The sequence below is a fragment of the Lichenostomus cassidix genome, chromosome 3 (assembly GCF_008360975.1).
Source record: "Lichenostomus cassidix isolate B80296 chromosome 3, HeHo_3.0, whole genome shotgun sequence".
Classification (NCBI taxonomy): domain Eukaryota; kingdom Metazoa; phylum Chordata; class Aves; order Passeriformes; family Meliphagidae; genus Lichenostomus; species Lichenostomus cassidix.
Window position 1 is genome coordinate 35,855,724 of NC_139483.1, and position 15,928 is coordinate 35,871,651.

Here is a 15,928-nt window from a genome sequence, read left to right on the forward strand (position 1 = left end):
AAATACTGTACTGGAGGGTTGTTTTCCCCAGTACGGAAACATCTATAAATCACTTAGCATTGACAGTGACATCACACTTAAATAATCTTCAGGGAGCCTCAAAAAGCATGCATTTTGCAACAGTTTCCTTCCAACAAAGTACTTTTGAGTTTCAGAAAGGCCCAAGGACATCTCTCTGGAAGGTGGACACATTTAACAGCATGCTCCTAAATCTTGAACATGGTACATTAGCATTTCCGTAACAGTTTCTGTGAAGAATTCTCTCTGCTCTAAGTTAAGAGCAGTGGAAGTCAGAATCAGCAGTACAATAAAACTGCTGAAACTGCAGTTGGAGCTCTTTAGAAGCAAATATATAAGCTAACTGATTATAACAAGAAAACTCCACATGCTCTAATAATTCACTGTTGTCAGATGAAGATTCCACCAACCTTCTACTAACAGAGAAGAAACAAATGGGCACAGCTCTCATTCATTCCACTCAGTCAAGTGCCAGTAAACCTGCTCAGTCAAGTGCCAGTAAACCGTCACATCTCCCAGCAGTTTCAAAGGTCTCATCTTTCTACAACACCCTGAGCTCATTCTCCCATCTTCCCCAGAAAAATCCATATAATTGCAATCCCTGCTTCTTTCAAATGGTTACAGGCTACCTGCTGTATTCTACATTATAACTATAAGCATATACTGAATACATACAGGTTAATGTCTGAAATGGCTATTCGAAGAAAAGATAGTTCATAAGTGGCTTAAGAAAGAAGCACATGAACTTGAAGATTTTTTCCTTTTTTTTTTTTCTGTTATTTCCCAATCCTGAATAGTATTTGCACGTGAAACATTTAAACCAAGATCATAAACAAAATCATGATGATAAAAAGACTGAAAACATTATTGGAAGTGACTTGTTAACACTGTAAGCCTACAGATAATAGCTGAACTTGCTGAGATGCATCATTTGGTCAATATTTCTCATTCAGTTTAAGGAAACATGATGGATAGCCAAATGAGAGGCAATCTTGCTTCAACATACTGAGTCAAGCAAGTATCCTAATATAAAAGAGCAAAACATTTAAGCCCAAGAAGACATTTCACGAGGCATACATCTCTTCATACAAGTGTAGGTGCTGTAGGAAGCAGACATGACCTTTGTATAGGCTTTGAAATCCACAACTTTTCTACTCTCAAGACAAAATATAAAAATACTATTAAAAAAAAAATGAAATCTTACGGCTTGAAATGCAGTAAGCCAGTCTGCAGTTGATCCTCCTGAACAGTTGCTTGTTGATTGGCCAAAGTATAAGTGTAAAGAGTTGAATGAAGTTAATGATCAGTCCTGACACTATAAATATGTAGCAGATCAGAAGGTGGCAAATGAATTGCGACTTCAGAAAGCCAACGATGTCCATGATTTGCTGAGAAAGCAAGAGGGTACCTTCAGACACAAAATTCAGAAGACAACCTGCAAAACCAAATAGTATTAGCAGTTACAGAGTGCATTTATTTCTATAAACAGACTTAAAATAGACTTCACACTTACACTTAAATACACTTAAATTAAAGTTATACCTATTATAGGAATGGGCCTGATGCCAGTATTTGCAAAAGTAAGAATGGAAAGAGAATACTATATTTCTGAATCAATTTTCATTTGGCTCTGGAAACAATTTACATTTCAATCCTAACTGCAAAACTCACGAGCATATGATTCCATGGACTACAGTACTCCTCTATAAGGTCTTCATTGATAAAATATGAGCAAATATTTTGGTTTGAACTATATGATAACTTTGATATGAACTTATACTTTTATTTGTCTGTACTTCATAAGACATATACTGTCACCTCTGCAATCTTCAAGAGCAGCTCCAAAGTAAATGCAAGCTTTAGAGCTTTGTTAGGAGTTGTGTCTTTCGCTACAAGCTATGCCAGCCATGGTCCCCAAAAAAGAGGTAGCAGCAGCCCCTTAATTCTAGCTTTATTGTCTTGTTCCCCTCTCACACTCAAATAAGAGTTTATTTTGGCAAGAGAATAAAAGCTTGGCTATGCACAATACACACAATTTGTTCAATTATTCCTTGACACTGATTCTGTCAGTTATAATCCATAAACCCAGAAAGGAAACATCAATAACAGCACTAACCCGTGACCCAGCAGTGTTTCCAGAAAAAAATTAACTCTAAGGTTACTTATGGAATGTCTGTAGAATTTTGAAAAGGTCCAGTCCAACCTTAGCAATTGAGCATTCAAAGGAAGTGTCGTCTGCAGAGTATTCTGACCTATCAAATATTGTACTGACCTCCCCCCACCATCACTACCACTACTGCTAGGATGAAGACATAGCTCTCAGTAAACACAACCCCCAGTATTCTGAATACAGGTAAACAAGGGGTGCTGCTGCCATTCCATTCCTCCACTGTTTCCCCCTCCCTGAGGTGTGGAAGAGTTTTCCCAGTGAGGAAGCCCTGAAGTATTTCTGAATGTGCCAGTCACATGCAGTAACAAAACAGCAGCTGTCAGCAGCCCAGGGAATTAACTGCTGAAAAAAATCTTTATGCCTATCCTTTTAGTTTATATGAGACCCCATTATGTGAGGCACCAAGTCTAGATCAGTGTCCTGAAACATTTGTTTTACTGCCCTTTGCTGACTCTGCTTGCCACAGCAAAGAGCACACACAAGAATTGCTGCAAAGCCTTCGGAAGTTATTTAGCCAGTTTTTCAACCGCAAGGAAGATGAAGAAAAATTTAAGAAAGAGAATCAGTACTGTTATATAATTTATATAAAGAGTTTATGGCAGTCCCAACCCTATTATTAGCAGACAAAATGTGCCCTTTTGTTCCCTTCATCTTGCTGTACTATTCAGTACCACAGCTGACACCAGCTGTAGCTCAGAATGGCAGAACAGGCCTCTCTATTCATTGTAGTAACCAGTGTCATGATACTTGCCAAAAGCTTTTTCAGCTTTAACCAACCTTCCCTAATAAAGATATGATTCTTAGGGTGGCAGACAATTTACTAGCTTGGGCTGTGACCAAAGGCTTTGCTTTTGAAGGCTAAGAAGAATGAGAAATGTTGTCTAGTAGGAACCCCTGCTGTGCTTCTTCTTCAACCCTTCCATTGAACACTCTGAAGACAGAGCCAAACAATTAAAAAAAAACCCCAAAAAACAAACAGGAAGTAACCTTCTTTAAAATAGTCAGAATGGAAGCAACCAGCTACTTACAAGTGGATGGTTTCAAAGACTCTACAGTGTCCAAAGTCCTGGTGACTGGGTTTATCCTACTGTCCTCGGCTAAAACTGTCCGCAGTTTTTTTGTGCTGGTCTGCTTGTTCAATTCTATCCTAGAGAATCACTCTAATGTAATTCCCAGAGATCAGTAAGACATGAGATAAAACATAAAAACAGCAGCAGCCACAAATAAAGACTGGACCACTGTATACTTAGTGAAGACCTAAAAACTTACTATTTGATGTAACCAACATAAATCTACTGTAGTAAGCATCTGACAGACTTTGTAACAAGAATAATTAATCTTTTTGTCCACTAATTAACCCAGCAATTCTCTTTTTTGTTACCTTTTCATTATAACAGTTGTGAAACTTTATTAAAATGTTACATTTATGTGAATCATTTACTTCCTGCTGGGTCTTTAAAACAAAACTTCACAGAAATAAAATAAAGATGAGAGAACCCTGATAAAACATAATTACTGTCTTACAATTTTATGAAGCCACAATGGAATGTCTGAAAGTAATTTATTCCTCACTTTCATACCTCAGCATTTAAACTTCAATTCTGTAAAGCTTCTAAAACCTGTTTTACAGCAAACAATCTAGTTAAGCAGTACTGTTCAAAGGCATCTAACCTAACTTGCTTGCAAAAATAAAAAGAAATGAGACAATGTTTAAATTCTTCTTTTCTGAGAAGCAGGGATGACACAGAGAAATTTTCTCTTGTGATTAAATGCAACCTATTTTTCCAATAAAATGTGCAACCTAAACATTGTATACAGAATGCCAGCTAAGTGTTCTATTTCTCAGACATAAACTCATTCTTATAAAAATTTTTTGGACTGTTTTCATTACCCAAACTCCAAGAATGCAAATTATTCTTGGTACAAGTAACAAAAAGAATTAGTTCTGATCTTATGAATGAGGTCTAGAAACATGGGTTAAAGAGTCCACAGCAACACCTTACACTTACTCTTTGTCTTACTAAAAGTCCTCATGGGTAACATCAATGTAATACCAGTTTAAGTGATAAAAGAGTCATGTCTTTAATTCTTAATCCATTATGCTGGTTTAATAAATTACTGATTTCCTTATAGATAATGACTGAAAATTACAGCAATCTTTTAAAAACAAAAGGGCCAATCAATGCATTTTCTCAGAAGCTATTAAGATCAGAATGCTGCCAAGAAGCTCTCTTCTATCAAACACCCCTTAAAATTAATTAGGAGAAAATGGCTAGCTAGAGCATCTAAACCAGATAGGGACATTCTTTAATAACAGTTTTCCTTCACATACAGAACAAAAGACTCAAACCTCAAATGTCTGTTTAGGGACCAAGTCAACAAACATCTATTCATGGGATTAAGAGGTCACATATTCAGGTCTAAAAAAAAATTACATTACTATTCATTCTAACTTTTTTCCCTCCAACTACCATTCTTCAGCAAGATCCACTGTGTTTTCTACTTCAACTACTTTCAGCATTTCCTTCAGCTTAGAATAACTGACCAGGAGGACATAGAAATGATATGTGAAGTGAACAACTCTATGCCAGCAGAGGCTGCTGCCAATGAACAGCTCTATTTCGTACCTCCAAGACCGTAAGTGTTTTCAGATTGCAACTAAGATTTCATAAAGAACACAATTGTTTGCACATTTAGAGAAAGCACAAGAATGAAGCAAAGAACTGTCACCCACTGTTTCTAAAGTATATGCAGTATATATAGTTGTTGGAGTGTGGAAAGCAACATGGTGTGTATCTGACAGCATCTAGATTAAGCTGATACTGCCTGCTTAGAAAGAGAGGCAAGTCAGCACTGTACCTCTTTTCAGTATGTATTTCAAGCTTACACGAAAGTTCTCACATCTAGTCTTTGATGAAGTCCTCAAATGCTTTGCTGCAAGTTAAAAACAAGCAACCAGATGATGATTATGCCTATTCTTGCATTTTCTCATCTAAACCAGATTCTTGAATGGATGAGTTACAAAGACTATTACGAAAATATGCTCAGAGCAGATTAAGCAGTTTCAGTAGTGCCTTTTAAGTCAATTTCAGTTGCCACCAAAACTGGTGAGGCCACAATTCAGTACTGCATCCAGTTCTGGGCCCTTGCTTCTAGAAGGACATTGAGGTGCTGGGGTGAGTCCAGAGAAGGGCTACAAAGCTGTTGAAGGGTCTGGAGCACAAGTCCCATAAGGAGCAGCTTAGGGAGCTGGGGGTGTTTAGCCCAGAGAAAAGGAGACTCAGGAGTGACCTCATAGCTCTCTACAGCTCCCTGAAAGGAGGGTGTAGCCAGGTGGGGGTCAGTCTCTTCTCCCAGGCAACCAGAGATAGGACAAGAGGACCCAGTCCCAGCACACAGAAGGAACAGCAAAGAGGAACTGTTAAGGACTGACTGCAGCTTCTCTTTCCCATCCACCTGCACCACTTGGGGTGCAGCACAGCAGCATAATCTACAATCAAGCTAAGCCTGCTAAAAAGGGAGGACTTGGGAGGAAAAGTTGTTTTAGTTTTGGTGGTTTTTCGGCTTCCTTGTTATCAGTTGACAATAAGTTATATTAAACTTCTCCAAGTGGAGTCTGTTTTGACCATGATGGTAACTGGTGAGTGATCTCCATGTCCTTATATCAACCCACAAGCTTGTCTGTCTTATTTTCTTCCCTTGTCCTGTTGAGAAAGGGGAGCAAGTGAACAGTTTGATGTAAACCTGGAAGTCAGCCAAGTTCAACCCACCACAACTTCTCCAAAAAGTCCCAAATCGGGGAATAATTTGAGTGTATCTTAAGACCTACCCCCAAGCTAAGGGAACTTAGGAAAGCTTTAGATTTTCATGAGAAATCCTGCATTCCTGAGCTGCATATTGTTACAGAGAAGAGAGATCAGTCAGTTTGCCTCTTCCAAAATCTGAAGAACGAATACCATCTACCAGCAAAATTTAGAATTTTAAAGTTACATGCTTGTTATGAAACTAATTGTTTATCTTCTATTGAGCACTGAGATAATTTGCGTAACAGAGTGTAAACTGAAGAAATGAAAGTAACCTGGGAGCTTTTAAAAGGTTATCACACCATAATGCTTTCCCCTTCACCCTTTTTAATTTTCTTCCTGCTGTGATCGAATGCAGGGAAAAGAGCTACACAAGCTCTGCATGCCTGGCAGGACACAAGTCCTCTGTATATGCATACTTTACTGGCAAAATGCATAGCAGAGCTCCTGTTAGCCTGAATGCTTATCCCAACATAGCAAAGTGTTTATACAGCAAGGAGAGGAGGATGACAACAGTCCAAGACAGGCACACATGGTCTGGGAAGGAGTTGGAAAGATGGGGAGCAACTGCCCAGGTTCTGGTGAGAAGCAGTTCAGTCTTGCACCTTTTGCCAGAAGCATCAAATACTCAGGGAGAAGGGAGATGAACTTGAACATGTGTCAATACAAAACTCCTTAGAGATGCAACGTTTAGGGACTGCAGGTCTTGATAATGAATGGAGGTATTTATTTGGAAAAATAAACCCCTTGAAGTTAAGCAATTCTGTTCCAAGCTCCTAAAGAGATCCTCAAAAAACACATCAGGGTGAAGTACTTGAGTTATCTTGGGTGCAGAACATGAAGTTCACAAAAATAGCACTGGAAAGGCAAGTTGCTTCTTTCCAAAATGCCAAGTGTTGCTGTTCAACTGTTTCCCACACAGATTTCTGTACTTTAATACGTTCATATATACACATATAAATATATATAAAGCACAATTATCGGCAATTTGCTTGGGAAAAAAAAATAAACAAAGAGCTGCATTAAGATACTCAAGACATAGATGAGTTTATCAGTCCAGTCCTAGAGCTCAGTTCCAGGGACCACCGAGTCCCTCTGTCTCCTTTTTTACTTTAACTGGGTCCATTAACCTAAAAAGTCACTTACACTGACAACAAGGGCAGCACTACACACAAGTAAAATTGAGGAGCTAAGCAAGACAGCTGGACTAAACAGCAAAAAAACGACACAAAAGTATACTGAGAATCTAAGGAGGATGTGGGCTATGCTGTCACACTTACAAAAGCAAGCTGGATAGTTCCTCAAAAATAACTGAGGTGAATAACCACAAAGGGTCTAGGACAGCAGCTATATCACATGCTCACAGACAACTGAATACTTCTTTTCACAGACAACAGTAAGCACTAAATCAAAGGTAATCAGACCCACCCATTACTGTCATCTGGCACTCTATCAAAAACAAATCCCCCAAACATGCTTGCACGAAGTCCCTTCAGTGACTTTTGGCATCCTGAAGTACAGGTGGTTTGTTACATTACTAAATCTCAATGTCTACAACAAACTAAGCCTCCACAAATATAAACATACCTATGTATGTCCCTAAGTAAAGATGCTTTTGCATTTATGATACATGAAGTTTCATACAGAGCAGTCATGGACCATTTCGGGCAACTGTACATTTGAAGTACAGAGATCAGAGTCAGTCTAGTCAAACCATTTACTCAATGCACAGCCTGTGAGAAATCTCTCTATGGTGAGATCCACACCATCACTCCTTACACAGGAAGTTAACACATTAAAAACTACAGAGGCAGCAGAGGCAGTACAGCAGGATATTGCCACCTGCATTGTAATACTAAGCATCAAGGGCACAGTGATCACCTCTACACTGGGCATTTCAGGAACAGATCCAACACAAGAGTAGCTAATGAGTTCTTCAGGGGTTATTATAAAACCATTTCTTTTAGAAGACCTCAAAGAAATGGGGGCATGGAGGAAGGCTGACAAAGAATTATTCACATGCTGATACAAAAACAGGGCAGCTTTTTGATTTTCATATTGTGTTGGTAGTTCACACATTCTTTTGGTAAGAGATAAGCTTTGGAAAGAAGGCCTCTCCTATGAAAATTCACGGCTTATACTTGTCAAGCACTGATTGCTCTCACCTTGTTTCAATAACTATAAATTACATTCACAGCAACACAAAGGGTCAGCACAAGGTACAAGAACTGTTTATACTCTCAACAGACAAAATACTTCCCCCGCATCCAAACCATGTTTATATGTGAGGCAACACAGAAACATGGATCACATTTACTTCAAAGCTTCAACTATTTCACCCTCCTAGTCTTTCCCACAACGAGTTAGTTGCAAAGTCAGACTACAAAAGTATCACCTCCTAACTCCAGCCTGTGTCTGCAACAGACACACCACGAACACACATAAGCAGTTGTATCCAGGCAGAGAAGTTTCATATCCCCTCAGCAGACTTAGTAGCATGAGCAAGTCCATTTCTACATGAAAGATACAATCCTTCACGTCTACAGGATTAGAAAGCAGTGTGGATTTTGTCATTTTTTCCTGGATTTATCCCTCCCCTCTGATACGAAAGGCTGCAGCCATGCAGGAGACACTAGTGAAATAAACCTGGAAAGATCCCTTTTGCTGCTCCCCTCTTATGTCCCCTAGTAGGGAGCTTGTGAAAGTTACACGACAAATCCACAGCAGAGCCAACACCAGAACCACAACCTGCCACTTCCCCAGGCTCCAACTTTCAACACTAAATGATACTTTTCATACTCCTATATTTGCCTTCTTGCCCATGCTCAAGTTTTCCTTGCAACAGCTTTTTAAAGGCCACACATAGAGAGCAGAGAGGGAACAGAGACATCCCACAAGAACCTTCAGTGGAAGCAGATGATGCAATAGATATTAATGCTCCTGTACAACCCAGGATGTATGTGCTGATCTAATGGCCTTTCCTTTCCTTTCCTTTCCTTTCCTTTCCTTTCCTTTCCTTTCCTTTCCTTTCCTTTCCTTTCCTTTCCTTTTTCCTTTCCTTTCCTTTCCTTTTTCCTTTCCTTTCCTTTCCTTTCCTTTCCTTTCCTTTCCTTTCCTTTCCTTTCCTTTCCTTTCCTTTCCTTTCCTTTCCTTTCCTTTCCTTTCCTTTCCTTTCCAGAAATGCAAGTTGAGTATTCAGCAATTTGGATGGTTCTGTACTATAAACTACAAGTTACAACTTTAGCACCAAGTGGACAGTATTGTGCGCATATGCATACAAATATACATCACTCCTATTATTCTTACTTGAGAAGGAATTAAAGGCATTGATAGATGCTAGGAAGACAACAATTGGAAGATAAAAATCATCAGCACTGGGAAAAGGGTAACTTTCTTTCCTCACTACACTCCTGTATAACGACCTCTTTACATTTTCCGGCATTGTGATTCAAATTTTAGTAATTTTGAGCAGCGTCTTTAAGCCTTTTCCTAGGAGTCTAATTCGTAACTTGTGTGGCTTTGTTGTTTTGTTTATTTTAAAAAGCCAGGAAGTGCAACAAAAGAAGAACATATAATTTGTGGCAGCAAAAATCTTAAAAAAATTGTGGAAAGTGGCAGAGATAGGGCATGAGTCACTGATCTGAGAAATACCCCATGGTGACAATACTGCTGGTTTACAAGTGGGACTTCCACCACAGCGCTGCAGGTTGGTAGCACATTTTCTACCGTCCCAAAAAATCCAGTATAAATACTTTTAACATTTCCCTCTCTCTGAGCAGCTGTATGGCCTGCTGGAGACAACCACGTTCTCCTACTTGGTGGGTCTGAGCCCTGCTGCCCATGCTGCCACAGATGCAAACAGGTACAGGGCAGAGACCACATTCTTTGTGCTTCCAAGTCACAGCGATCTGAGCTAACAGCACTGACCTTCTCCATGAGGAAATCCAAAAGCTTCCAGTACAAATCACAAGACATTGTTAACAGTGCTGGAAATGAAAAGTGCCATTCACCTGATTACAGCTCCAAGTGAGCTGTTAGGTTTCTGTATCTTCTGTGACGGCAGACAGTCTCCTTCAGCTAAGCCATTTGCATATTTTTAATTAATATGAAGCAACATTAGTATGCTCTTTGAATACTAAGGAAACATTGCACAGTAAAGGACTCACAAGGCTTTTTTTAACCTCTAAGTATTGATTTAATTTGTCTGTATTCTATTATATGACACTGAAGAGTATGAAGTAGCTGAATTTCTCCTTTATGAAAATTGCATCCCAGAATTGGAAATGACAATGCAAACAAAAGATGTAGCCACACCAAGACAGAGATACACAGGATATTAATATTTATTCATTAAATATTGTTTAATGGTTCTTTCTATAGAAAATAGTTTAACTGAAGAATGAATGTGGCAGGAAAGCTTCCAGATTTGTTACTCAAAGAAAACCAACTCCTGCCTTAAAGAAGTAACACCCAATACTGAAAAAACATCTTATAGCTGAGATGTGGTTGGCGTGGCTCCAAAAAATAAGGCCAGCTTCAGTGAAAGGCTCCGATGCGCCTACACACAAAACAACCAGACATCCAGATGTCATGTAAAAACCCAAACAAAAATGGTGACAGCTTTACCCTCACTTCAGCAGTTCCACTCTACTTCAGTTTTCACTCACCTCTGCCTTGTGAGATGACCGTTCAGAACTGTTTTGCCACAACATGAACTAATACTTTCAGCCTCCTCATTCTCCCTGACCATCAGTCCCCCAATAGCCTGATTTAATTTGAGAATTTCAAATAAAATTTTAATTTGAGAATAAAAGCCTTTATCACAGGCACTAGATTTATCAAGTCCAATAATAAAGGGAGGTTTCATTTTGGACCGGATTCAAACCCTGTAAAAGCCAAAAGAAATCTCTCAACAACTTCCAGTTAGCAAACACTATGACTCCAAAACAGCCAAACGTGGTGTAACTAATCAATGATCTTGTTCTCTCAGCACCTTAAGCCAGGGCTAGTCAAAACCACCTTAAACATCTAGCAAAATCATTCAGAGATAGTGTTTGATCTGATTGCATTTACTTTACTGGATGGCAAGTGTGCAGATGTTAACAATTCCCAAACACGCTGTTAAGAATCCAGGAACATTTTAACGAATTTTGCACCAAACTTAGCATTAGATACAGCAACACCTACCTGTATTTTCTGCCTCTCTGAACAACTGCAGGTGCCCAAGTCCTTCTAAAAGCCTGGCTTTGAGCACTTGTCCTGCTTAATTCAAATATGTTTGAGATACTTTTACAAGGCTTAAACTCAAACTGAAGCTTTTCTCTGTCTCCCTCTTGGGTGTAATGCAATATTTATGCACATGCTCAGAGGCACAGGCATGTAAAAAACATACAGTGACACAGAACCACAGAATTAACCCCTGACCAACCACCTGTGACTCAAAGGGGGGAACCTCATAAATTAATCTGCTTGCAGACAGAAGTGCAAAACAGTATCTGCAGTAATAGTATTTTCCAAAGTGCTCAAAAAACCTGGCAAGAAGAAGCAAACTACGATGTGTGAAGACACAGATAATGTGGAGACAGGGAGAGAAGCAGGACACAGTTTAACTTTCATAAAATAGCTTTCAGTTGAAATCATGTGCCAGTTCCACATACAGACTCCCCCAAAACACATTTCTTTCCCTGTCTTTAACAGCAGGTTTTAAGTAGAGTCTTACTCCTTTTCCGATAGGTGAAAAAACCTGCTTTGTCTGCTAACTGAACTGGCATTGGCAAACCTTTACATCTACCTGGATCCTGCTGGAAAAATGTGAAAGAAATTTAACTTTGTTGGTCCGATTAAAAGGAAATCTAGTGCACATCAGAAGTCTTTCCGATATTAATACACAGTCCCACATGCTACTGAAATTGGTGTGCTTGTCTTTGCCTGCAACTCCTAACCTTTGGCAAGTAAACCCTCTCTCAGTGACCTCTATCTCTTACTTCCTTCAGGCCTAGAAGTGGTTAATTGCTTTTCCCTGTTCCTTTTATTTATGCTACAGTAGAAACCTCAAGCCAGGTCAGCCTTTTTACAAGAAGCAGAAAATTATTTCAGTGTAAAGATCTTTGTGGCAATATAACAAGACAGACAGAAGAGCAGAAGGTCAAAACAGCAGCATAAGAAGCAAAAAGGCTTTAAGTTCAACTTGGAGAACAGACCACTAGCAGGACCATAACTCAGCATCTCCTGACTGCAGGCACACTATAGTTGTTAGACTGCTCTGTGCAGTTCCTAACACACAGCTTAAGTGCCTTTTCAGCAAATCCATCACATTAGGAAAGAGAGGTCTTTGCAGCATCTTCATCCTTGCCACAACACACAGTTATTCTCATTCATTTCCATTTCTTCTTTCTCTGACCCTACCTTGGACCCTACCTCATCTCCAGTTCAAGGTACTGGAGTAAGGCAGGGAAAAGCATGAAAACAAAGTGAGTCAGCAGTTTCAGAGCAGCACACTAGCATTAGTCAGAGGTGATCAGGGTCCTCACCACAGTCACATGTGAATGAGCCTAAGACCACCAAATAACAGACTGGTGAGCACACTTTCCCAAACGCCTGAAAATGAATCACTGGGCAAGGCCACCCCACAGACAAAGCACTTCAGGGAAAAAACACATTCTCAGCTGCCACATACCAGTCCTGAAAGGCAACAAAGCACACGGGGTACTGCTCTGTCGCATTTCTAGTTCCCTTACAAAAAGTCCACTGCATTCAGTCCAGCTGAATTAAACACACCTGATGAGACAGTTGCCTTGACTCCTATAATGTTTTCCCTACTGAACGAAGCCCAGAGCTGCAAAAGCATTTGCTGAGTAAAGCACATGCACAGTGCACTACTATGCATTGCTGCTCTCCTGCTCATCTGCTCACTTATCAGGACACACTGACACCAGTAGTAGTGATGCCATTAGTTAAGGCAGTGGTGTTCTACATCCTGCAGTGGAAATCTGAATTTTTAAAATTGAAGACCAAATTACTAATGCAAGTTCTAAGGGCTGCAAGTGGTCATTTGCAACACAGGAACAGTACCTTGCTACCCTCAGCACAGCTGTGACAGTGTCTTTCTTCGCAAAGAGATTTGAAAGAGCATTGTTCCCAGTCTTCACCTTCCAGCAATGAAATCAAGGGTACACAAAAGAAAAAAACAATCCACCCCTTTCAGCATGGCAGAGTACAGCCATAGGATTCTCATCCATCACCTGCAAGAGAACCCTTCTCCTACAAATCTCTTCTCTGTTATGGTACAGTAAGTCCATTAAACTGGGAGTGATGTACAACCATCACTCCAGGAAAGCACACCTCACTTGAGAGAGATGAGCATGGCTTCAGTGCCTCGCCACTTGGGCTGGACAGAGCAAGGCTTACTGCTAAAACAACCTCCCCACCAAACTGACACCTAGTGAGGATCAAACGCAGTTAATTCCCACGCTTTGGGCACAGCATTCTCTGTTCTGTGACTCTGGGCAAGTGCTAACCTCTCTGTGTGATTTCTCCACTCCTAAAATACGTTACTTTCACCTTCTTGTGAAGCACTTACTAAAACCTGTTAAAATGCCTGCCATCAACACAACTAAGCTTAAGAGCAACCTTTATCCATGAGCAGCTTGCTATACCTTCTCTCTTCCCTGCAGGCTTTCCAATATATTCTTCCACATGAAACCTGGCCCTGTCATCCAAAAAACACAGTTAGGGTTTCATTTTTCGATACAGCTTACTCAGGCATTGTAATGTAAAACATTAACAGGGAAGAGCAAAGCTACACATAATACTTACACAAATTTCTAAAGTGTATAAATATGTGTTTTAATCCACAGCATTTAGAAAACCAGAGCATTGTATCAAATACAAGCAGTTAGAGAAAGTCAGAAAATGACAGCAAACATTTAGAGCACATCAATATTCTACTGATCCATGTAGCCAATCTTTACACAGAAGTAGTCCTGGCATATTTAAACAGACCTCTGTATGTCTACATCAATCTTATCCTTCACGTGAGAAGTTAAGAGAAAAAAAGGCTGCAAATTTCAGCTTAAGTTGTTTCGCAACAGTTTCTCTACTCCACCAGTTTCTAATTCTTTTGCTACTCACTCTAGTGTGAAGTCATTATCAGTACAAGCTGAGGCTGCAATCGCCTGGTACAACTTCCTGGGCTGGAGGCATCATCGTTTTTAAATAAATGCTTGGGATTTTTTGTTTGAGAGTTTCTGGCATCTTTCTACCTTCTTGTAAAGCATTTTCAGTTTTCATGTAGCAGCAAGGTTGCTCTCTCCCACACGAGCACCTGCGTAAGGTACATCATTCTTACATGTCTGCACAGGGACTCAAACCACGACTTTTACAAATGTGTAACAAAGATAAAGACCAGAAGCCTTGGTGTGACATTGTTGAAACAGACCCTTTTTTTAGCCATTCGAGTGAGTACTCACTTGTTGAAATAAACGCTAAAAAGCATTACTTGTTATTTAAATAACCTGCACCGCACGGTATCGGTCGACACACCTTAAGTCAGTTTGTGGCCATTATTTAATTCGGCTTAAATATCTTTACGAACAGACGCCGACAGGTGAAAGCAGAGCTCCCACAACACGTGAGCACATCACCAGGGAGGCAGCCTGCTCCTCTCTCCCCGCCTCAGCTCGCGGACTCGCGGCTACGGCGGACGGAACAGCCGCCGCGCCCGACCCGCACCGCCCGCCGGACCCCGCCGCGCCCGCCCGCCGTGGAGCAGCGCCTCCGGGGAGGCGGCAGCGAGCGGGCGATGGCACCGCCCGTTCCCAGGGCACCCGCACCGCCCGCCCCATCCCCGGCCACCGCCAGCCGCGCCGCGCCGCGCCGAGCGGGGAACGCCGAAGGGAAAGTGGAAGGGGCGGCACGCCCGCCCGGCGCGGCAGAGTGGCTCGGCGGGGCTGGGCCGCTGTAGCTCCGCCGTTTCCACGGAAACCCCGGCGCGGGCAGCGCTCGCCACACAAAGGGGGCCCGCAGGCGGCAGGAAAATTCTCGGCGGCCGCGGGAGAAACGGCGCGGGTCCGAGCGGCGGGGGAGCCCCCGTTCGGCGATGAATAAATCGGGGAACTTGCGCTCGCAGCCCACCTCCCGCCTCTCCCGCACGCCCCGCCGGTCCCTCGCCTGGCCGCCACAGCGCACCGGGGGGCGGCAGCGCCGGGGAGGGGCTGGCTCGGGGCTGGTTCTGGCGCCCGGGGCAGCGCCGGGCGGAGGAGGGAGGGAGGGAGGGCGGCCCCGCACCTGCGGAGGGCGCCGGGGGAAGAGCACGTACCTGGCGCCGGCGGGCCTGGGCACGCGTGCCGCGCTGGGGCGCCGGGAGCGGGCGGCGGCCGAGCCGCACCGGCTGCCACTACTTTGCACGCGGCGGGAGCGGGCGGGCGGCTCGGGCGGGGCCGGCAGGCTCCACCCGCCGGGCGGCTCCACTCCGGGAACAGGGCCCCCCTCGCCTTCCCTCCCCGCCGTCAGCATGTCACTTCCTCCTGGGGCGGCGGGAACGGGCGACCCCTCCCCGCACGGACATCGCCCGCCCTTCGGGGCGCCGCCGGAGCGGGGAAGGAGCGCAGCCGGCGGCGCCCCGCGGCTGAGGAAGGGCGGCGGGCTCTAGGAGGGAGCGGGAGCCGGGAAACGGCGGCCGGGGAAAGGGGCGCGGCGCAGCGCAGTCCCCCAGGGTCGCCGGCGCTGATCGGAGCTGAGTGCTCGCCATCCCTTACCGGGCTAACGCGGGGTCAAGTTGGACGGGGTGCTGTCTCGGGTGATGCGCACCTGTGACCATCGGACCCTTCACGCAGAAACTGGGCAATAAAAAGCAACTCCACGGCCTGAATGCCGTGGAAAAAGATAAATGGCGTGGCAGCCATCCAAGCACCGAGTACGCTGACACATAATATTCGCT

At 42.7% G+C, this 15,928-nt stretch overlaps 1 protein-coding gene across 1 annotated transcript in view; it reads right to left on the reverse strand.

Annotated features, from left to right (window-relative positions):
* Positions 1-15,431, reverse strand: part of AGPAT4 (1-acylglycerol-3-phosphate O-acyltransferase 4) — a 70,360-nt gene extending 54,929 nt beyond the window's left edge. Inside the window, exons 1-2 of the mRNA XM_085055317.1 lie at positions 15,308-15,431; positions 1,223-1,453 (exon numbers count right to left, since the gene is read on the reverse strand). Coding sequence (XP_084911443.1) covers positions 1,223-1,400 — 178 coding nt within the window. The 5' untranslated portion in view covers positions 1,401-1,453; positions 15,308-15,431. The remainder of the gene's footprint in view (positions 1-1,222; positions 1,454-15,307) is intronic.
* Positions 15,432-15,928: the final 497 nt, after the last annotated feature.